The sequence below is a fragment of the Hylobates moloch genome, unplaced genomic scaffold, assembly GCF_009828535.3.
Source record: "Hylobates moloch isolate HMO894 unplaced genomic scaffold, HMol_V3 SCAFFOLD_2, whole genome shotgun sequence".
Lineage (NCBI taxonomy): Eukaryota > Metazoa > Chordata > Mammalia > Primates > Hylobatidae > Hylobates > Hylobates moloch.
The window spans coordinates 108306961-108330505 of NW_026652277.1; the positions used below are offsets into that span (position 1 = coordinate 108306961).

At 38.7% G+C, this 23545-nt stretch overlaps 1 protein-coding gene across 4 annotated transcripts in view; it reads right to left on the reverse strand.

Annotated features, from left to right (window-relative positions):
• Positions 1-5072, reverse strand: part of MAP3K7 (mitogen-activated protein kinase kinase kinase 7) — a 74526-nt gene extending 69454 nt beyond the window's left edge. For all 4 annotated transcript variants that reach the window (XR_004248347.2, XR_004248346.2, XM_032155434.2 and 1 more), the window contains exon 1: positions 4750-5072. Coding sequence is in view for 2 of the 4 variants with exons in the window: in XM_032155434.2 (XP_032011325.1) it covers positions 4750-4869 (120 nt within the window). In the remaining 2 variants the exon portion in view is untranslated. The remainder of the gene's footprint in view (positions 1-4749) is intronic.
• Between the last annotated feature and the right edge of the window lie 18473 nt (positions 5073-23545).

A 23545-nucleotide genomic window follows, 5' to 3' on the forward strand; every position in this document is an offset into this window, starting at 1 on the left:
AACTATAGTAATTCCAGATTTCTACTGAAATCAGTGGTCACTTTCACATGAAAGAATGTATTGATTATTTTAGGTATCCATAATTAAATAGTGACTAACAAATCTATGTACTCAGTTTGTTTAGACCACTATAAATTAGCTTTTTCTCTAATACCAATTCCCCATATATTTGTAACTTAAACTTACAAAGTATATATAACTGTTTAAGTTCTATCTGTATCTCCTCTTTGTAGCATATTTTAGCTTTTAAAACAAAACCTTTGTGTGTCTCCTTAACAAAGCTGAAGAATATATACAAATACTGCAGTAATTTTATGTGTCCAATACTGTAGCTTTGTTCCTACACTATAGTTGAGGTCAGCATTGTGGGTCTCCCGTTTCAAAAGCAACCATTGTAGATAGTGTCTTTTTAGCACTCTGTAGTAAAGACCTACCATACGTGGCTTATCACAGCATCTGGCCCTTTACAGCATTTTTTATCCCTGCTAAACAAAAGTATCTGCTAACTGTAATAGAGTCGACATTAAAACAAGACTCAGATCTCATTTCTAATGTAAGTGTTGCCTTAGCCAAATTGCATAACTTAGCTTCTGTCTTCTCACATGTAATAGAAGAGAACAAGATGGGCATTTAATTCTTATGATTATGCTGTGATACTTTCATGTACTCATTGAACAAATATGTATAGAGAACCTTCTAGGTTCTAGGCATTGGGGTTACAAAAGTGAATAAGGCACCTTACATTTTGCTGAAGGAGAGACACAATTTCAGTTACTGGTAAGTACCATGAAAGATAATAGAAATGACAAAGATCTAGGTTGCTCAGGGAATGCTTCTCTAAGGAAGTATTAATAACATTTGAGGTGGGACTTGACTGGTGAGGAGTCAGTCATCTTAAGTTCTGGGGGAACAGCACTTTAGGCAGAGGAATAACTGCAAAGAAAATTCATCTTAGTGACTTTCCCAACCCAAGATGGTCACTTTATTCAAAACCTAGTTTTAAACTTGTCCCTACTCAATGGAACCTTCTGTGATTAACTCTATTTTCAAATTATGGCTTAAGTGTTTAATTTACACTATATTCACAGTTTTAAATTTGTGGTCTATAGTTAACTGTTTTGTGTTTACTCCTGTCTCATATCATACTAAGTCAGACATTTTAAGGAGCGAATCCTAGGATTCTTCTATCATCTTTTTTTTTTTTTTTTTGAGACACAATCTCCCTCTGTTGTCCAGGCTAGGGTGTGGTGGCGTGACCTCAGCTCACTGCAACCTTTGCCTCCTGGGTTCAAACGATTCTCATGCCTCAGCCACTCAAGTAGCTGGGATTACAGGCCTGTGCTACCACACCCAGCTAATTTTTGTACTTTTAGTAGTGATGGGGTTTCTCCGTGTTGGCCAGGGTGGTCTTGAACGCCTGGCTTCAAGTGATCTGCCCGCAATGGCCCTCCAAAGTGCTGGGGATTACAGGTGTGAGCCACCGCACCAAGCCCTATTCATCTTTCATAGTACCTCAGAGTATTACGCACAGATGAGAATGTTCATTAAATGCTCAGGACCAACTACACTAAAAAGGAAATCAGTATTTTGTTTCCCCTTTCCCATATTAGGTTTGGTTATAGAGTACTTCAGAAAGTACTGAGTGACACTGTAAATCCAGTGGAAAGGGCGACTGACTCACAAGTGAGAAATCTCATATTCAATTCCCAGCTTTACCATTTACTTAGGCATGCGGATTCTGGCAAGTCAAACTCTATGACTGCTTGTCAGTATCTGTAAAATGGGATATCATTTGCCCTGTCGACCCAGGATTAGTTGGTCACCAACTAAATTCTATAGGAGACCATGATCACTGTCTTTAAAGAACTTCTAAGCTTACTGTAGAAAACAGTTAAATACTGGAAAAAATGAATTTGTTTTCATTTTAGAACTGGAAAAGACCTTAAATGATCTTGTTCAATCAGTTTACATGAGTAACCACAGGCCCAGAAAAATGTGATGACTTCCTCAAAGTTACAAAAATATATTATGGCAGAATCAGTACAGCATCTAAATTTTCTTTTTCAGTCCAGAACACTTTCCACTATACCACCCTGTGTAACACTTCTTGCAACCCATCCCCTTTTATTCCAACATTCTCTACAGCCAGATCTAGATGGTAAACCCTAAATGACTTTTAAAAAGTACCTAGGCAGATTTCTGAGGCTGAGACCTTACCTAATTTGATTGAATTGAATTGAATCTAAGATGTGCCAAACTAATACTACTGAGTTACAATATCAGAAATGCAAGATCAGCTAATGTCTTAGAAATATGTATCTACTAAATGGCTGCATATTTGGCCTGTGGTTGAATTATTATTTTTTTTTACAGTTTCTAATTATATTGATATAATACAATTCAATTATATTGAGAAATACATGATTTTCTTAATTTAGAAGGTAATATTCTCATACAATATAAAATATTGGAAGCAACATAAAATAGTTTTTGTTTCTGGTCATCTTTCTCTGTTACCTTACAATTGAACTGGAAGTGTAATCTAAGTTGACAAATAGCTAATAAGTATTCATGGTTCACCCTGGATTGTGTAACACTGGTTTAATGCACGCAAATGAAGAAGATGATGGAAATTATGTAATGCTTTCAATATCAGGAAGGTCCAAATTCAATCTTTAATGCAAAAATGAACTAAGTATTAAACATGAAAGGGAACAAAACAAACAAAAAACCCAAATGACTGCCTAATATTAGAAACAAATTTTCATCTAAAAACAAAAACCTACTACCAGAAATGTCCTAAACACACACACACCCACATACACACAAAGATTGAAACATTATCTAAACTGAGAGAAGGGTCTTGGAAACACAGAAACCTAACCAGAAGAGAAAAAGCTTCAGGGGAAGAACATCAAAGTGATAACTACCTCCTTAGTAATTTGTTTTTCCCTGAATCAAGAATGTAAAAAGCTTTAGAAAGTAGCATTCAAAAACTAAGGTTTTAAGAACCAAATGAAGTAAGTTTGTGAAAGCATTTAGTAGACCATAAAGCACAAGTTATTATTATATAACAATTTGTAGTCTACAAGCATAGCAATTCACCACAGAGCAGACGTAAACGCTTATTTAAAAACTGCAATTCTTGTATACTGACTCACTGAATTTTTATTCTTAAAAAAGAATATTGGCCATGAAAGCTGGATCAACTATCCACTTCTGGAAAAGGAATTTATCATAGCCTCAATGTAAAAAAAATAAACTAAAATTTCCCCCTCTTTTCAAAATACAGGTCTTCTTTTAGCCATGTGACCTTAAAGCAGGTCACATTTCCTCTCTGGAACTAGGTTTCCTAATATGTGTCAGGCCCTGTGGTAGGTGTTTTGCATATAATGTCTACTAAGATCTGATATGCAGATAAAATGAAACAGAATTTATTAGTCTTTTCTTAGAGTAAACTAAACTTCAAAGGGGTTAGGAAACTTGTCCCAAATCACACAGCTAATAAATGGAATATCTGATACACTGAACTTTCCTCTAACTCCAAAGACCTTGCTCTTCCCACCATATTATCTTGTAAAATGAGGATATTCTCAATGATCTCTGAAGTTACTTTATGTGATAAAAAATATATAATTCAGTAATCCATTACTCTTCCAAAACATGCACAGGAAAAAAAATTTATTTGTTGAACGTTATCTCACTACTTTGAACTTGCTGACACTTAAAAATAATTTTAGTATTTTAAAGTAGACATAACTCGTTGACAATCTGTAATATTTCACTAGGTTTTTCATGGGATATATAACGCAAAGTGCTTAATAAATTTAAAAAATGGCAAATAAATGGTAAGAGATAGTATTTTCAACCAAAGTTTTTAACAAGTTCTAAAGTGTCTTTAAAAAATATATATGCAGTTTTTACTTTTCTAAATTTTATAGTCATTAGAACCCAATTTACCTGTTAATTTGAAAAACGACGCTTTAAAGTCACTTTGAAATATCTTGTTCTAAAATAAATTACTGCAGAATAAAGAAAGGATATAGGTTTTCTGATAGCGATTTCTAGTCTAATGTTATATTCTGATTGTCACCGAAGTCATTCGTTATCTCTTCAGAATATGCTACTTGAAACATCTTTTGATCGTAGACCAGTATATGTTACTTATGGTGAAATTCACCTACATTAGCTCAACTGAAAGCCGAGCATTTAAACATTACGAGTACCTTTGTTGTGCGGTATCGGAGAAATTGAGAACCATTCGGTGCTAAGGGAAAAACTTTATTAGACTTGATGATCTACTAATTTAACAAGCATTTATTGAGCATCCCCTACATGCCAGGTACTGAAGTAGAAGTCGAACATAATACAATCTTTGGCCATTAAGAACATCACGTCCAGCGGACTGAAACTCCAGAACGGCTACGATCTTCGCTGAAACTACTACTTACAGATACGAGAACTGGTGGACCACACTATCTCACCAGTTCATTCTCCTGTTTATTACCGGAATATTAAATCCAAAATCAAGAGTACACAAGAGAGGAAAAAAGGCAGCTACTCCCGAGCAGTTGAGCTCAGAGAGTAACCCCCCACTCCCACGTTACTGAGGGCTGTGGGGTCTCCCGGGTGGACCCCGCAGGGTCCCGCGAATTAGAGGGGCCGGGGAGGCACCTTCAGAGCCGGGACCAGGCAGAGGCGGGGGCGGGGCGGGCCGGGACCGGCGTCTCCATGCCGGGCCTCGCTCACCTCTTCCACCTCGATCTCCTTGTAGTCGATCTCTTCAAAGTTGAGGACCTGAGAAGGGGCTTCGATCATCTCACCGGCCGAAGACGAGGAGGAGGAGGAGGCGGCAGAGGCTGTAGACATGATCCCTCGCGGCGCCCGGTGGGGCCGGGAACGGTGCCGCCCGGACAATCTGGGTGACACCCGCGCCCACCCGCCTCCGGACCGACCCTCAGCCTGGAGCCGCGCAGTCCTACTACCCGGCGACCCGTGGCGGGGGTAGAGGCAGCGGCCACAGCCGTGTCCGGCTCTGGCTCCGCTGCGTTTTCCGTCGACGGGCCCCGCCCACTACACTTCCGGTTCCGGGCTTAAATCGGAAACAGGAGGAGGGCCGTAAACTCCGGGGTAGGGGAGGGGAGAATTTTGTGACTTGGAAAGAAAAGGAGGGACAGGTTGGGGGTGGGTGGAGTAAGCTAAGAAGCAAGCTTGGACCGCTAGAACAAATTTCGCGAGACCTTTATTACAGGGCCTCAGCAACCGGATGATACCGCGAGAGAGGATGTCTGACGTAATTAAAGTGCGCGAACGGAAGTGGCGCGGAACATGACGGAAAATCAGTACGGTTGGTCCGTTAAGGACCAGCGGGAAAGATAAAAGCTGGGGTTTCGTCTGTGCTGCGTGAAATATGTCTTGGCCTCACTTCTCCTCTGAGCTGCCTGCAGACAGGCGAGGTGGTGTTGAACTGTGTTTTTTGTGACGAAGCTTTTAAGTTTCATCCCCCTAAACTAAGTTGACCTGTTTTTTTAAGACGGCTTGCAAGATGTGTTTTCCTCAATGTGGGATATAGAAAGAAGTTGCTCCTGTTACTTTGAGCTAGTACCTGACGATATGAGAAATTCTAAAAGAGCGAATCAGATCATGCAACATGAATAACTATGGAGGCTGAGGGATCAAGAACAGAAGTTAATATTTTGGTGTTACAAACTTTCCACGGATTAGGTGAATAAGATATTTATAATTTGGTGTGTTCATCTCAAGTTATGGATTACGAGTGCGGGGCACTAGTGCTTTAGATTGGTAAATGAATCATCAACAGTCGCTTTGAAAATCAAATATTTTCGTCACCATTTTCAGGACATGAGAAAATACGCTGAGAGTTTAAAGCAATTATGGTCCTCACAAACTAGATCAATCTGTCCCCAAGATGGTCAGTATTGCTCATGTTGTACTACCAGTACAAGTTTTAGTTTTAAACTAACTGTTGAACTTTATATAGTCCATTTGACATAAAGCCTAACTGTGGAAATTGGAGTTAGAGATGAAGATTTAAAGACCAAGGATGGATTCCTGCGAATGTCAGATTCTAAGTTTCAGTAAGAGACTGAAAGGGGGAAGTGAGGAAAATAGTAATTGGAATGTCACCAGAGGAGAGCTTTCCAGTGAAGAAGTAGTCAACCAAGTATATGCTGTATAGAATTATGTTAAACACATTTGGGATTGAAAATAGATCATTGGATTTCACCATCAAGAAGTTATAAACTCCTGGGAAACATTGTCACTTTTTATTCGTAGTTCTAGTGACACGCAGTGACAGTTTGATGAGTGGATAAAAAAATGAAAGAAGCGATAATTTCTTTTCACTGTACACTCTCTCTTTGCATGCTCTTACCCAAGGTCTCTGTTTCTCATACTGTTTTTATAATGATGACTCCTAATCTCCAAATACTCAAGATTCTTCCTGAATTCTGGACCTATTGGTCATCTGTACTTAGACAAACACCTTTCAGATACCACAGAAAATTCAAAAGTTGTCACCCACCACAAATATATTCCTATGTTATTTTCCTAAGTCACTTAAGGATGCCATCACCCAGTTGGTTGTCCAAGTGAGAAATCAGGGCATGTGAAATGGTGTGTGGTGCACTGATACCCAATAGAAGCTGATTTAGTCAGTGGGACAGTCATTTTCACCTGTCATTCCCCTTGCATTTCCAAACAAGAATGGTCACTTCTTACCTTGTGCTATAACTCTGCAGGTCTATATCTGATTTCCCTTTAACACCTTGATCTTGCTGCCAGGTGGGAACTCAATAAATACTTACATATTCTGTACAAATGAATAGCTTTTGTCAATCCTCCCTTTCCCTGGAGTGTAAGATATGTTTCCTGTACCTTCAGTTTAGGACTGGAATCTTGACAAAGGGCTAATTACTACAGCCATGATGCAGTTCTCCTGCTTGATTTTTTCCCCCCAAAATTTTGTTACAAAAATGTCAAATATAGAGAAAGGTTGAAAGAATGTTATGGTGAACACCTATATGCCCACCACCAAGATTCTACCTTTAACATTTTACTATACTTGCTTTATCATAATATACATATGTGCATCTCTCCATCCATGTTTACATCCATCTACCATTTTGCTAGATGCATTTCAAAGTGAATTGATTACAAGATTTTGAATATCTTCTACCCCAACACTTCTATGTTTTATCCACTGATTTGGACTTCTGATATTGATGCCAGTCTAAAATCAATTTTTGTCCAACTTGCTTGCAGATTACTTTTTTCTTTTTTGTCTGCCTGCACCTTTTCCCCAGCTTCTAGTAATAGATGGAAAATTTCATCAGTGTTTATGTCTCTGGGTTCAGTCATTCCCAAGGTCCAATCCATCTCTTACATTCTGTGATTTGGTTATGTGAGCTAGTAAATTACCATTTCATTTAAGCTGGTCCAAGTTGTATTTTTGTCACTTGTAACCAAATAATCCTAAGTAATAAAGTTTAAATGCAGAGGAATGATGGAGGGGAGCTGAACCTCTCTCAGTTCACTTCAATTTTGACTTTGCATTTCCTTTAACTTTCATGAATGAAGGATAGAAATTTGACCTCACAATTTCATGTCAACTTCAGTCACCAGTCTGTGTGTCTCCACAAGTTTCCAGATACATAATAAAACTATTTAGGTAAATTCCTTGAAGTCCTTCTGAGTTTGAACACCCTCCACCATTCTCCCTCATGTCAGCACCCTAATAACTACTCTCTAACTTCCAACTCTGTCTTCAATTTTGGCCCTTTTATACTCTCCAGGGGATGAGAGGACAAGGGTTTCAAAATCCATTTCCCACCACCTCTTTGCTTGTTCTAAATGAGATTCTGATCTTATTTGGCTCATTTTGGGTGTAGGGATATGTGGGACCTATTTTCATGGAGGCTTAGCAGAAACTGGGACTAAAGTAGCACCACTTTAATGTTCTGGGTCATATATATGTCAGACAAGTGTTCCATATTTCCATCATAGGCTTGATGATAACATCAATAATTGTTTCCATTATTCTCTTCTGCCTTTTGTGGTATTTGCTATATTCTACAATCGTGTTTTTCAATCTTTTTTTCATTATTGTTCTTTTAAGGAGCCTTTTTAGACATCTTAATACCCCTCCTCAAAGTTTTACTACCTCAGATACACTGTATATCTATTATTGTATTGTATGTGTATTTGTGCTTTATATGTAAAAAGAGTAAGATTTTTTCTCTCCCCAGTTTTTGTCCCCTTTGGAGGTGTTATTGCCTTCATTGAGAATGCATGTACTAGCAGTTTCATTTTTCACATGACACATCACAAAGTACAACAGAGAGCATCTCTTGGTAGCCATCTCAGAAGAGCAGTTAAACATTCCTTTTCAAAAGCCCTTGGTGAGTGTACCCTTGAGGGATGGGGAACAGGATGCTTGAGGATACACACAGTCATGCACTGCATAACGATTTTTTGGTCAATGGACGTCATATGTGACAGTGGTCCTATATGATTATAATGAAGCTGAAAAAATCCTATTGGCTACTGACATTGTAGCCATAGTAATGTCATAGCATGACACATTACTTATAGTGCATTACTTGTGTTTGTGGTCATACTGGTGGAAACAAACTTATGCTGCTAGTCATACAAAAGTATAATACAATTATGTGCAGTGCATAATATTGACAATGATAAACAACTGTTACTGGTTTATATAATTACTATACTATACTTTTTAATTGTTACTTTACAGTGTACTCCTACTTCCATAAAAAAACTATAAAACAGCCTCAGGCAGGTCCTTCAGGAGGTATTCCAGAAGAAGGCATTGTTACAAGAGACGACTGCTCCATGCGTGTTATTGCCTCTGAAGACTTTCTGGTGGGACACCAGATGGGACACCACCTCTGATGTGGAGGTGGAAGATAGTGATGTTGGTGATCCTGACCCTGTGTAGGTAGACCTAGGCCAACATGTGTTTGTCTTAGTTTTTAGCCAAAACGTTTAAAAACTAAAAAAAAAAAAAAAAAAAAAAAAAAAAAAAAAAAAAAAAAAAAAAAATTAAACAGAAAAAAGTGTATAGAATAAGGATACAAATAAAATACTTTTGTACAGATGTTCAGTGTGTTTGTGTTTTAAAGCTAACTGTTATTACAAAAGAGTCAAAAAGTTTTAAAAAATTTAAAAGTTTATGAAGTAAAAGAGTTATAATAAGCTAAGGTTAATTTATTGTTGAAGAAAACTTTTAAAAAATAAATTTAGTGTAACCCAAGAGTACAGTGTTTATTAAGTCTACAGTAGTATACAGTAATGTTCTAGGCCTTCACATTCACTCACCAGTCACTCACTGGCTCACCCAGAGTAACTTCTAGTCTTGCAAACTCCATTTATGGTGAATGCCCTATATAGGTGTACCATTTTTTTTTATCTTTTATATTGTATCGTTACTGTACCTTTTCTATGTTTAGATACACAAATACCATTGTGTTACATTTGCCTGCAGTATTCAGTATAGTAACATGGTTTATACAGGCTTGTAGCCTAGGAACAGGTATACCTGTTATATACCTAGGTATACCATCTTGTAATGATATAAGTATATAATGTTTGTATAAGTACACTCTATGATGCTCACATAATGATGGAATTGCCGATCAACACACTTCTCAAAACTTATTCCTGTAGTTAAGCAATGCATGACTGTGCGTTGTTTAACTTAGACTGAGGGCTCCTGGAAACATGGGCTCTAAGGAGGAGGAGGAGATGCTAACCTGAAGGAAAATCTTAATACTCTTAGGAAGAGCAAAGCAGGGAATGGTTTGTGGCTGGTGGGTATGCAACCAGCAAATGCTCATTATTCATATGTTTATTCAGATTGAGCTCTCTGATGGTTAATTTTGTGTCAACTTGGTTTGGCTAAGGTATACCCAGCTAGCTGGCAAAACATTATATCTGGGTGTGTCGGCGAGGGTGTATTTGGAAGAGATTAGCATTTGATTAAGTAGGCTGAGTAAAGAAGATCTGACCTCACCAATGTAGGGAGTCATCATCCCATTGTTGAGAGCCCAACAGGACAAAAAGGTAAAGGAAGGATGATTCACTCTGTCGTCTTGAGCTGGGACATCTATTTCCTCTGTATTCAGACATCAGAGATCTTGGGTCTTGGCCTTTGGACTTCAGGACTTACACCAGTCCTCCCCTCAGGCCTTTAGAGCCCGTCTGAGAGTTACACGCTTGGCTCCCCTGGTTCTCAGGCCTTGGACTGGATTACACTACTGGCTTTCCTTGTTCTCTAGCTTATAGAAAGCAGATGGTGTAACTTCATGGCCTCCATAATTACATGAGCCAATTTGCATAATAAATCTCCTCATATATATCTTATTGGTTTTGATTCTCCAGAAAGCCCTAACACAAGCTCTATACCTAGAAAGTGCTATTTTTACTGCCTGAGACCCAAACCCACCCAACCCAATTAAATATTATTCTTTCCAGGAATTCAGAAATAGTTTTCTGCTGCACTGTATTCAGAACTGGAGTATGCAGAGGATAGCCAGTCCCTTAGCATTTTAGTGACACTGCTAGAGAGCAGCATTTCTTTAATATATATATTTGTTCTATGTTTTCTACCCTCCATATCTTCATCCTAGGTCTTTGGCATCCCAGGAGAAACTAAGCTGGAACTTAGCCAACTCATGGAGCTACAGGAAGTGTTGGTGTTCCAGTTACCCACAATGTAGCTTTTAAGGGCGAGCATTGCAAAGGTGGAGGCTTCTGGCAAGTGCGGTGCCAAGACATTCTCTGACATCACAGTTAGCTGACATTTCTGTTTGCAGGTAACATTCTCTCCTTTAACCCCGTCCCCATCCAAGCTAGTTATAGGTGACTGTTTTGATGATGTCTGTGTGTTCTGCCGATAAAAATGTCCATTATTTTCTAAACACTTGATATAAGAAAGTACAACTTATCTCAAAATTTGCTTATATTACCACAAGACATTTGAACATTATATTTGACAACTAAAGGAGAGCTGTTAAATTTCAACTGTTGTAAATTTTAGAATGGTTATAAAAATGCTTTTTTCATTTACTTTTATGAAGAAAGTTTTTCTTTGATGATGACTATCAAGAATTTGAAGAGCTCATCCTTAAAAAGTCTGGATCAGGAATTGATGGTAGTCATTTCAAATATAATATTTTATGTTAAAAATTATATTCATGAAGGAAAGCTTATTAAAAATTCTTACTAAAATTTCAAAAAGTCTATTTGATGTTTTATACAAATTTAGTGTTTAACATTGTCTCTAATATATTGTATTTTATTTTTCAAAATTATATAATGTAAAAAAAAGCAATGGTTTTTAAAATTAAGCCCTGAATAGATGACTTCAATCCCTTCTAGTTTATTCCAGAGTATCTTACAATATTATCTTTTTTTCTTTCTTTCTTTCTTTTTTTTTGAGACGGAGTCTCGGTCTGTCACCCAGGCTGGAGTGCAGTGGTGTGATCTCGACTCACTGCCACCTCTGCCTCCTGGGTTTAAGCGATTCTCCTGCCTCAGCCTCCTGATTAGCTGGGATTACAGGCATCTGCCACCACACCCGGCTAATTTTTGTATTTTTAGTAGAGACAGGGTTTCACCATGTTGGCCAGGCTGGTCTAGAACTCCTGACCTCAGGTCATCTGCCCGCCTTGGCCTCCCAAAATACTGGGATTAGAAGCGTGACCCACCACGTCTGGCCAATATATCATTTTCTATGTGTGCCATGACATGAAAAAGTTTAGGAAGCACCGAGTTAGGAGGCTGTTGCAGTATTCAAGGCAAGACATAATAGTGGTTTAAACAACATGGATAGTGGCCATAGGGGTTATAGATAAATGGATAAATGGGAGGCATTGAGGAAATAGAATTGGTAGAGTTAGTGATTGGTGGGAGTTAGTGACTGACACTGGAAGTGGGGAAGGAGGTAAAGGGAAGGGCAATATAGAGGAGGATTTCTAGGTTTTGCATTTGTGCAATTCATTGTAGAAAGGGTGCCTTTTACAGGAGGCAAGAAGAAGAGCAGGAACAAGGTTAGGGAAGAGGAGAATGAAGAAATAAGTTTTAAACATGTTGAGCTAGAGGTACCGGAGAGTATTATATCAAGTAGGCAGTTGATCTTCCGCGAAAAGACAAAGCTAGAGAAACAGATGCTGACCTACTGATGATATTAATAATTAAATTCATGGAAATAGAAAGATGTGTAAAGTGAGACTAGGATTTAAGAAAGAGCTGTAAGGAATAAAATAGTTAAGGAATGGGTGGAGCTGGAGTAACTACCAAAGAAATTTGTGGAAAATAATTTTTAAAACCTATGATATTGTAGAAACCAAGATGAAAAGGATGTTTGTGTTGAATACTTAAAAGAAGTTAAACATGGCCGGGTGTGGTGGCTCATGCCTGTAATCCCAGCACTTTGGGAGGCCGAGGCAGGTAGATCACGAGGTCAGGAGAGCAAGACCATCCTGGCTAACAGGGTGAAACCCCATCTCTACTAAAAACACAAAAAATTAGCTGGGCGTGGTGGCGGGCATGGTGGCGGGCGTGGTGGCAGGCGTGGTGGTGGGCGTGGTGGTAGGCGTTTGTAGTCCCAGCTACTCGGGAGGCTGAGGCAGGAGAATGGCGGGAACCCAGAAGGCGGAGCTTGCAGTGAGCCGAGATCGCGCCACTGCACTCCAGCCTGGGCAACCAAGTGAGACTCCCTCTCAAAAAAAAAAAAAAAAAAAGAAGTTAAACATGAGAAAATCTTGAAAAGGGTCTATTGGGTCTAGGAACTCGGAGGTCATCCATAACCTTGACTAGGGCAGTTTCCAAGATGGGAACAGAAACTAGATGAGTTGGACTGAGTGAGAGATGAGAGAAATGAGGACAGTAATGTGGACAACTTTTTGGGAAATTTGATTGTTAAGGGAAGGCAAAATATAGAACAGTATAAATTAAACGCACATTGCGGCGAGGGAGTTTAGGGCTTTGGCAAGAGTATAGCTGAATGATGGGCCATGGGAGCTAACCTGAAGAGAGGATAAAGAGATAATGGGAGGGTATGATAGTTTGGGAGAAGGTAGAAGGGTCAGTAGGGTGGAGGTTTGCCATGTGATTGAAGAACAGGTGTGGTGAACGTTTCCTGGTCAAACTGGGTGGATCTGGGGTTGTGTTTAGAGAGTGAGACTTTTGAATTTCTGATTTCAAAAGTGGTGCAGTTTCAGGTAAGGGCAACATTCGATCTGAGATACGATTGAGAGAAAAGGAGGGAACTGAGAAGGGCAGGAACTGAGACGTCAGGATGTCTGTGAGTCATTCATCTTACTGTCTGCTGTTGGACATTGAGGTTGTTTTTAACACTTCCCCTCCCTCCTTTAAATATCACTGAGATGAACATCCTTGTATTTAAATTTAGTGTTTTTAGGGTATCTTCATGCAAAAGCTATTCTATTTCTTTGCTAATCTGAAAATGCTTCAAGTTTGCTTATGCTTTAGAGAGGGGTGGTAAACTAATCGTAGTTAGGATTTCTGTGCTTTATCTTCAAAGCACAGGTTTTAGAATTCTGATAGAGTTCTTATCTTGATTCTGCCACATATCTTCAATAAATTACTTAAAATTTCAACTTTAGTTTATCTAATACCTACATCAAAGGTTTTGGTGCAGATTAAAAGTGACTGGTTCATAGAAATTACATATGAAGTAATTGTTAGTTTTCCTTTTTTCCTTCTTGGTGTGGTGATAATGGGAAAAACAGTTCTCCATCACAGATACTAGGAGACTATTGTCCCATCATAGCTTAGTTGCTAACTGGTATAATATTGGAAAGAAAAGAGAGGCTGGATTGGGGAGATTTGTTGAGGTGAAAAAAGTGTGCTGGTGATTTTTTTATGTATACTCTCTCCACTAGCCCCAATAAGAGGAGTCTCTGCTCTGAGCCACACACTTTAAAATGTCCTTTTATAGCATGTTTCTCATGGGATGAGAGCTCTAGGTACTCAGGACCTTGAAACAGCCCCCAAACAGCCCCAAAGCTACGTGTACAAGTTTCTTCTCTGGGTCTGTCCTCCCGAGGGCTAGCCAAAGAGTATCTGTGTATGCATGTGTGTGTGAATGGGCTCAGATGGGCAGGTTTGGGAGCCCACATGTGGGTGTGTAAAGGCCCCTTGCAGTGTAGATTGAGCCCAGAGGAGGAGGACAGGGGTATAAATCAGGAGTTGGAGGCTAGCTTTGCTTATACCACTACATTCTGGTGAAAGGGAATATTGTCAAGGTGTTTCCGGAATTGGTGGGTTCTTGGTCTCACTGACTTCAAGAATGAAGCCGCAGACCCTCGTGGTGTTACAGTTCTTAAAGGCGGCATGTCCGGAGTTTGTTCCTTCTGATGTTCAGATGTGTTCAGAGTTTCTTCCTTCTGGTGGGTTCGTGGTCTCGCTGGCTCAGGAGTGAAGCTGCAGACCTTCACAGTGAGTGTTACAGCTCATAAAAGCAGTGTGGACCCAAAGAGTGAGCAGTAGCAAGATTTATTGCAAAGAGTGAAAGAACAAAGCTTCCACAGTGTGGAAGGGGACCCGAGTGGGTTGCCGCTGCTGGCTCGGGCAGCCTGCTTTTATTCTCTTATCTGGGCCCACCCACATCCTGCTGATTGGTAGAGCCGAGTGGTCTGTTTTGACAGGGCGCTGATTGGTGCGTTTACCATCCCTGAGCTAGACATAAAGGTTCTCCATGTCCCCATCAGATCAGTTAGATACAGTATGGACACAAAGGTTCTCCAAGGCCCCACCAGAGCAGCCAGATACAGAGTGTCGATTGGTGCACTCACAAACCTCGAGCTAGACACAGGGTGCTGATTGGTGTGTTCACAAACCTTGAGCTAGATACAGAGTGCCGATTGGTGTATTTACAATCCTTGAGCTAGACATAAAGGTTCCCCACATCTCCACCAGAGTAGCTAGATACAGAGTGTCGATTGGTGCATTCACAGACCCTGAGCTAGACACAGGGTGCTGATTGGTGTGTTTACAATCCCTGAGCTAGACATAAAGGTTCTCCATGTCTCCACCAGACTCAGGAGCCCAGCTGGCTTCGCCCAGTGGATGCTGCACTGGGGCTGCAGGTGGAGCTGCCTGCCAGTCCCACGCCGTGCACTCGCACTCCTCAGCCCTTGGGTGGTCGATGGGACTGGGTGCCGTGCAGCAGGGGGTGGCGCTCGGGCGGCACAGGAGCCCACGGAGGGGGTGGGAGGCTCAGGCATGGTGGGCTGCAGGTCCGGAGCCCTGCCCCGCTGGAAGGCAGCTAAGGCCGGGTGAGAAATGGAGCGCAGCACCAGTGGGCTGGCACTGCTGGGGGACCCAGTACACCCTCTGCAGCCACTGGCCCGGGTGCTAAGTCCCTTATTGCCCGGGGCCGGCAGGGCGGGCTGGCTGCTGCGACTGCAGGGCCCGCCAAGCCCACGCCCACCCGGAACTCCAGCCGGCCCACAAGCGCTGTGCGCAGCCCAGGTTTCCGCTCGCGCCTCTCCCTCCACACCTCCCTGCAAGCTGAGGGAGCCGGCTCCCGCCTTGGCCAGCCCAGAAAGGCGCTCCCACAGTGCAGCGGTGGACTGAAGGGCTCCTCAAGTGCCGCCAAAGTGGGAGCCCAGGCGGAGGAGGTGCCAAGAGCGAGCGAGGGCTGTGAGGACTGCCAGCATGCTGTCACCTCTCAAAGGTAGAAGAATGGAATATATTTTATTTACCAGTTTACCTTGATTTGCTGCTTATAAATATTTAGGCATATAATATGTGAGCCTCCATTTGTACTCTTACCCTGAGCCCCACAGATGTTAGGAGAATGTCTGCTTTTGTAAGTGCTAGATTTCTGTTCCTGTGTACTACTCGTGATTTATAAGTAAGATGTTCCCAGCTTGGATTTGCTATTTCCTAAATTTTCCACAGATGTCTCTACCTTATCATGTAGGTCTCAGCTCAAACAGCACCTCAGAGATAGTGATATTGTCCTCCCTTTGGCTCTCCGTCCCTTCACTTCTATCTATTACTAAGTTTTATTTCTAGCCCTTTACCTATCAACATCATCTTATTTAATTATTTTCTCTCTTGTTTATTTTCTGTCCTCCTACCCCTTACCAGACCCTGCCCATTGGATGTTACCTGAACTGGGGTGAGAATTATAAGTGTTTAGTAGACAATAACTTTTTAGAAAGTAAATGAGTATCTATATTTCTAAATAAATGCTGTTTACTTTATTTCAGGTGTAAGGATTGGGTTAACCAAATATTTTCTGTAACTGGGGGAAGATTTAATAAATAAATTGATATATAATTGGCATACCAACTATTTGTAATGAAGATTTCTCGAGTATTTGAGGGTTTTGAAAATTCTTCATTCTCCTGGTCAGTTTAAATATCTCTCCAATCTTAATGTTACTAAGTTTTAGGATACTTTTCCCCCCCTGGATTTTCCAAGGGTAAACTTTAGTTCTTTCCAAATACCTATTTAATTCATTTGAATAGTTTGCTTGTTGAAAGTTAATAAGGTGTTATTATGGCACTAATGATTACTTTCAGAAATAACTGATATTTTAACCAAAAAATATGTAAAAATAGAGAGAATAGACAGATTTTTATTTTCTGAGCTTCTGAGTTAAGCTTTATCATCATGATATACTTCAGCATCGGTTTTTCATAGCAGAAACTTAATCAAATAAGAATATGAGTCAGAAAAAAATAATCTTCACGGAAATAGTGCTCTTCACTACAAAAGTGCATTCACTGAATGTTTTCTATCATAGACTAATATGTCACATCGATGTTCTTAGATGACCTTTCTCAGAAGAAACTGCAGAAGCAATTTGGTTTGATTTATGGGAATAAATAAGAGTATTTCATTTCACACAGCCTCAGGGAATCACAAATTAAAACTTTCCACTGAAATGGATGCCATCTACTATTCATTATTTCAACAAACAAACCACTCTGCTGAAGCTATAATCAGGGTAAGGGATAGTGTAGTGCTTGAAACCTGTGAGGCTGAGAGGGTCTACTTTGCATTCTTGTTTGTTAGCAACCCATTTCACATCTTCCTACGAGTTCCCCAACACCCCACAGAGCTACTCTCAGTGGCGCAAAGCTCTATTAAGTAAATAGAGGCTCCATATTTAGAAGCCATCTCTGGGAATTCAAAGTGCTCTGAGAGGGAAGTCGGTACTATCAAGATTAAGGTATTAATGAAAAGTTCTGTTAAATTTCTGTTGGGATGCTAATTAATCTTCTAAAAATTGTTAATCAATTCAATTATGTAACACACTTAAACTTTAACACATGATACAGGAAAAGTAACAGGGTCTTTTAATTATGCCCAGAGGCATTCAGAAAGTTAAGGGAAATCGTCTACTGGGAAAAGTGTCCCCAAATGGTGTTTTAGTTGAATCTAAAAATATTCACTTGTTTTATTACACTTGACAAGTTTGGGAAATCAATTATTTAGTGCTTAGATATCCGAAGAAATATTAGAAGTATTAGAAGAAATTCAGGAAGTGGAATTATGACAACTATTTCTTAATGGAATTTTCTATCTGAAGTGCAGAAGACAATCTAAGCACAGATTATTAAACTCATGCTTTAGCTTGAATTGTTAAATGAATAAATAATCTGATAAACTTTTAATATTTGAAGCCTGACTAACCATGCTAACTCTAAGTATTGAGCTAAGTGAGCTACGCTATATTCCTATCAATATTAAAATATTTTGTTTTAGTTGTTAATAGGAATTTGAATCATATCAGTTTTGTTAAATATTAAAATGTCAATCCATTTCTAAATATTTTAGTGTGTATGAAACAGCATGTGAAAGTATGTAGTACAGAGCCTAGAAAATATGTGGTTTTCAAAAATGTTAACATGAATGAAATACTATATAGAGGAACAGAAATAAACAACATGATGCAACAACAGTTAGTCACCATTCTATAGATTCTGATCAGTAAGTCTCTGATATGGCAGCATTTGTTTCTATGTCACAGGCCAATCAGAGTTGAGAGCCCTTGAGGTCACATATAGGCAGCAGCATTTATTTTAATAAATAATTTGAATTATTCATTTTGAAGAACTAAAAATTAGTGATTGTATTTTAATCTTCAGCACATTTTCCTATTGTTTAAATGAAGAAAGTTGCCACCTGGGCAACACGGTGAGACCTTGTCTCTACAAAAAAGTAAAAAAATTGAGGCAGGAGGATTGCTTGAACCCAGGAGGTTGAGGCTGCAATGAAATGTGATCATGCCACTGCACTCTTACCTGTGTAACAGAGTGACAGCTTGCTTCAATCAATCAATCAATCAAGTTGGTGTTAGCTGTTTTGATTTATAATACATTTCTTTTCACTGAAGTTGAAGACTGTTTCCAGTAGAGTTCATAGGGCAGTTACACATTGGTGAGGATACCTTGATCGTGGCTGTAATCTTTGGTTTTGTAAGTTTAATAACTCCATTTTATCAGTTCATTCAAAAGATGATTAGGCTTTTGATTCCTGCTTGCCAGAACCGCTAGTGACCATATGAACTAAAGAGCCAATATAGTATACTAGTCCTGAGTGAGGGGCTGGAGACTGGTTAAGCTGAAGACAATTATAATAGGCTTATGAATAAAAGGAGACTTGAAAAGAGTGGTATATACAGTAGTTCTCCTTCATCCCTGGTTTCACTTTCTGCAGTTTCAGTGACCATATTCAGTCTGCAAATATTCAATGAAAATGCCAGAAATAAACAATTCATACATTTAAAGTTGTGCACTGTTCTAAATAGCATGATGAAATATTGTGCTGTCACATTCTGTCCTGTCCCTTTGTCTGGGGTATCCATGCTGTAGAAACTACCCACCCATTAGTCACTTAGCAGCCATCTTGGTTATCAGGTTGAAAAAACAGTATATAGAGTTTGGTACTATGCATGGTTTCAGGCATCCACTAGAGGTCTTGGAACGTTTTCCCCTTGGATAAGGGCAGTCTACTGACAAAAGATACTGGTGTAGTTGTCGGTGAGCTTCTTAATGTCCTAGAAAATTGTGTTATCAACTTGGTCAAGTTATCATTGAGAAGAAAACAGCTAGCTTTGTAACCACAGGAAGACATTTCATTTTAATTATCTCTAAAGCTTCCTTGTATGTAAAGTCACCAAAGCCTACTTGTCTGAAAGCTTAGAGCTGGATTTCCAATTCTAGGCCTCTACAGAAGCTATCAGATGATCATATTTTCCTTTGGGGGCATATTGGAGTTCGTTAAGACAAATGATTAATTGTTATCTTCCTTGTCTAGAGAATGTTTTTTGAATATAGACTTTCCTGGGAAAATAAGAGGTTTTCCTGTTAGCTTATTTGATGAGATAATTATACTTTAGTGTTGCATCACTATGGTTTTCTTAATAGTATTCTCTTTTCTTATCTGATGCCAACTATTCTTAAAACTTGAGTAGGGTAGAAAGATTCTTTGATTTTAGGGAGAAGAAATTAAAGTTGAAATTTATGCAGAGTAAAATGTTTTAAAGAATGCAAGGTCAATTAATCCCTAGAAATGAATCCTCTGGGATGTTTAGGAATGCAGTCTGTACTATAATGAGTGCATCAAATGTAATGGTATACTGCATGACATTAAGTATATAAATAGGTAATTTTGAGAGGATGAAAAATAGCAAATACTATCATTCAGTTTATGTTCGGGTTTTAAACCTCTAAATTTCTTAAACTTTTCTAATAAATACTTCTGGTTTCCTTGATAAATGACAATTGTTTAAGGTTACTATGTCATTATCTTGATCCAAACTTGATGAAATTCACAGCCTAAAGGGAAATTTCATTGTGAGATCAAATTAAGCAATTCTTGATCAATCTAAATGAGAGTAAGTTCTATACCTCCTTACACATTCAGACAATTCAAACGTGTATTAATCAATATAAGCCGTCTTCATTAAAAGAAAAACAATAGCATTTTCTAATTGACATATGGCATTTATTAAACTAACAAAAATGGAATTGTCTTTGGTTTTAATTTCATGTATTGCTTACCTTAACTCCCCTGCTCACAATTGATTTCTACCCTTTTCTTCAGCCTAACCAGTCTCCAGCCGCTCACTCATTATCAATTTTAATAAGCCTGGGATGGATCTCCTTTGGAAAACAAAGAATACATTATACCCTGTCTCTAGCTTAATTTATTAAAAAAAAGGCATTATCAGAATTGATAATTTACGTATGATTGAAGCATATTGAACTGGCATAAAAATGATTTCTGAAAGCAACAAAATTAGCTGAAGGACTATGATAAGATGTAAAATCTGCATTACAAATTTAGCCTTGAGTTGTCATTGGATCCTGAGAAAGAATGTGAGAGATTCAGAATATGTAGAGAACAAAAAGTAAGATGAATTTGCTTCTTACATTCAAGATGCTCTTTTACTTGGTTTTTAATTGGCTACATAACTGTGTTTATATTAGGAGAAATTGTTAGTTAAATCTATTATTTTTATTCTTGGTTCTTTATGGCCAAAAATGGAGTATGCGACCATCTCTTAGGGAAAAAAAAGTCCTGCATCAAAGCTGTCCCTTCTTACATAAAAGTGAAGTTTTAAAAGTAAATTAAAACTCAGAGCTCAGTGAACGTGGGGTGTGAATGGCTGTATTGTGGTGTATCTATATGTGGATAGTTTATTTCTAAATCATTCACTGATTCCTTTATCAAGCACAGTGGTTTACTGAGTGTAGACGGTAGTAGCCACTATACTATAAAGCCTGTTTAGCCTGGAGTTAAAAAGAAGTTACAGTTATATTTTGTTTTCATATCCTCTTCTTTAGGGTCTCTTTTGCTTATGTAAGAATTGCCAATAATTGCCAGGTGTAGCAGATATTCTGAGTGTCCCATCCATATTCCCTCAAATTCTCTTACTGTTTCCATACATGTGAGCTTGACATCCCACGGGCAGCAACTACGTCTTTCTTGGGTGGCTACCTTTGAGTTGCCAAAACCCACTTTGCCCACATACATTGGCTGGCTGGAAGGGGGATGGAAATTAATTTCTTTCAGGTGATGGCCCTTAACCCAGTGATCTGTGGTGTAGAGGTATAAATACCCAGGCTCTTCACCTGTTTTTATGGACTAATTCCAGAGCCTCCTTGTGGTGTCTACTTGGGCAGTTCTTAATAATACACCCTTTACTGCCCGCTTTTCCTTTTCTCCATCATCTTCCCCTTTTTCTGTAAGGATCACTGTTCCATGGACTTTTACTGTAAGTCCACTGAGTACACTGTCCCATGTGCACTCAATAATTGTTTTCTCAGATTTTGCTTCTAGGGGAAACTGAACTAAAAACTTGGTGTTGTCCAAGCAATCCAGGTGGAACCTTGGTTGTAGCAGTGCAGGTCTGCTAAATACAGATAGTGGTTAGACTTTTTATTTCTTTTTCAGGCCTGAAAACATATACATTAACATATGACTGGCAGAATCTTACTAGGTATATTTGATTGCAGATTAACAGTCACATAAATGCTGGTATATATAAATTCACGTTCACATTATTTATGTACACAAAGATTTTGCATTAACTGGTTTCACTTTGAGATCACCAAATGACCTACCAAATTATAGCTTTAAATAATAGAAATCACTGGGTGGAGTAATTATATGTGTAATTTTTTAATTGAACAAAACTCACTGAGCATCTATTATGTGCTAGGTACTATGCTAGGTAGATATATAACAATGACTAAAACTAATGATTGCTTAGTCTTAACTCTCTGCTTTCATAGAAGCTTAAAGTTGAGCTTATTTTGTTGTTTACAGCTATATTTACATGCTGCTCTTGCAAATCTTAATAGCTGTTAATAAGAGTTTATTGGTTTTACTCAATGTGCCTGGTTATTTTCCCTAGTACTTGCATTGCAATACTCAGAGTGGAAATACACTTTTCTCTGCTATGCCCTTCTATATTGATTGCAGCCTACTGATTTTACATATCTCATACATCAACCTAACTAGTTCTCTTTTTTTTTGCTCTTTATATTGTCATTCTTTTGAGAATGAGTTTTCATTATTGTCGAATTTTATTTGTTTCAGGGTTTATTTTATTACTCCACTAATGTCTCACTGAGATTAGCATTTCTCAAAGTTTTTGTGTTTTTTTCAGGCATATTTGCTAAAAAATATTTAAGCTTTTGATTAAGTATAAAAATGCTCAAAACTGAATACTTTTTTTATTAAGTGGTCTGAAGCACAAATAATTCTTAATACTATGCAGAAGTTGGAAATAAGTGCCATATTTAGCTTTATACATTGCAGCAATTTTTTCAGCTTATTAAAAATATTAAGTTAATACTTCCTTAGAAATACATAAAAATCTTAAAAATGGTTATTTTTTTACAGTCATATGTCAGTGTAAACATTTATAAACTAAGAACTATGGTTTTCTCATGTTCACCGTATTCTGTGCATTCATTGACTACAGTGTTTACCTGAAATTTGCAGCTAGCCAGACCTTGAGAAAACATAGCAGAAAGCTTATGTACAATACAGTACATTATTTAAAGCTTTGGATTAATATATGCATTTTATTTGAAGAAAACAATGGTTTATTAGTCATTCTTTGCCATTAACATTCTTTGCACTTAGAAATGATGCTTTCTGAGTCTGTCGCTGATGTTTGTTTTGGCGTTAACATCTCGGTTTTCCCTTGGAGAATGACGTCTCCTAGTACTTGGGTTTTAGGTGAGGTTGACTGCTCCTCTCTTCAGTGGTGGGAACACCATCTGTGAATGATGAGAGTAGTACCTCTCTTGCAACATGTCTTTGGTGATTGGTTCAGGGGTAGGTATGTAAACCAAGTTAGACCAATCAGAACCAGTAAACTTTGGCTACAACTATAGGAAAGAGGCATTCTCTTTCTTCCAGGGTTGCTAGGCTGATAGTCTGTATGCCTGGTGCTAATAGTAGCTATCTTTGTGACCATTTGGGAAGAGCTTGCTTTGAAAACAAAGCCTGTAAAAGGAATTGGAGGATAGATGGAGAGAAATGGAAACCTACTGACAAAGTCTGAGCATCTGGATCCAGTAGTGCCTGGAGATCCACCTCTCCACTCTTACTTGAACCATTAATTTCCAACGGCTCCACCAACGCTCTCCCACCATCCTTTCGCAGATTGTGTTTTTCTCTCACTTTTTTCCTAATACTTACTATGTAAATCTATATGAATCCATTGTTCTCCTTCCCTCCACAGGAGTTTTGTGATCAAAATATCAAATTGGCCCCTATCCTATGTGTGGCAGAGTTAGGGTTTTCTTTGCTGTGGAGCCAAAAGAAGTGCCCTGTGGTGTTGAATTCATAGTTAAATGCAGAGTCATTAAACTGAGTATGACCTAAATCTATAATTGTAAAGAAAACATACTGTTTACTGAGCTCCTGCTATTTTAGACATTAGGGAAAGAGTAGTAAGTGACACAAATAAAAATCCCTTGACTTCTTGAAGCTGACA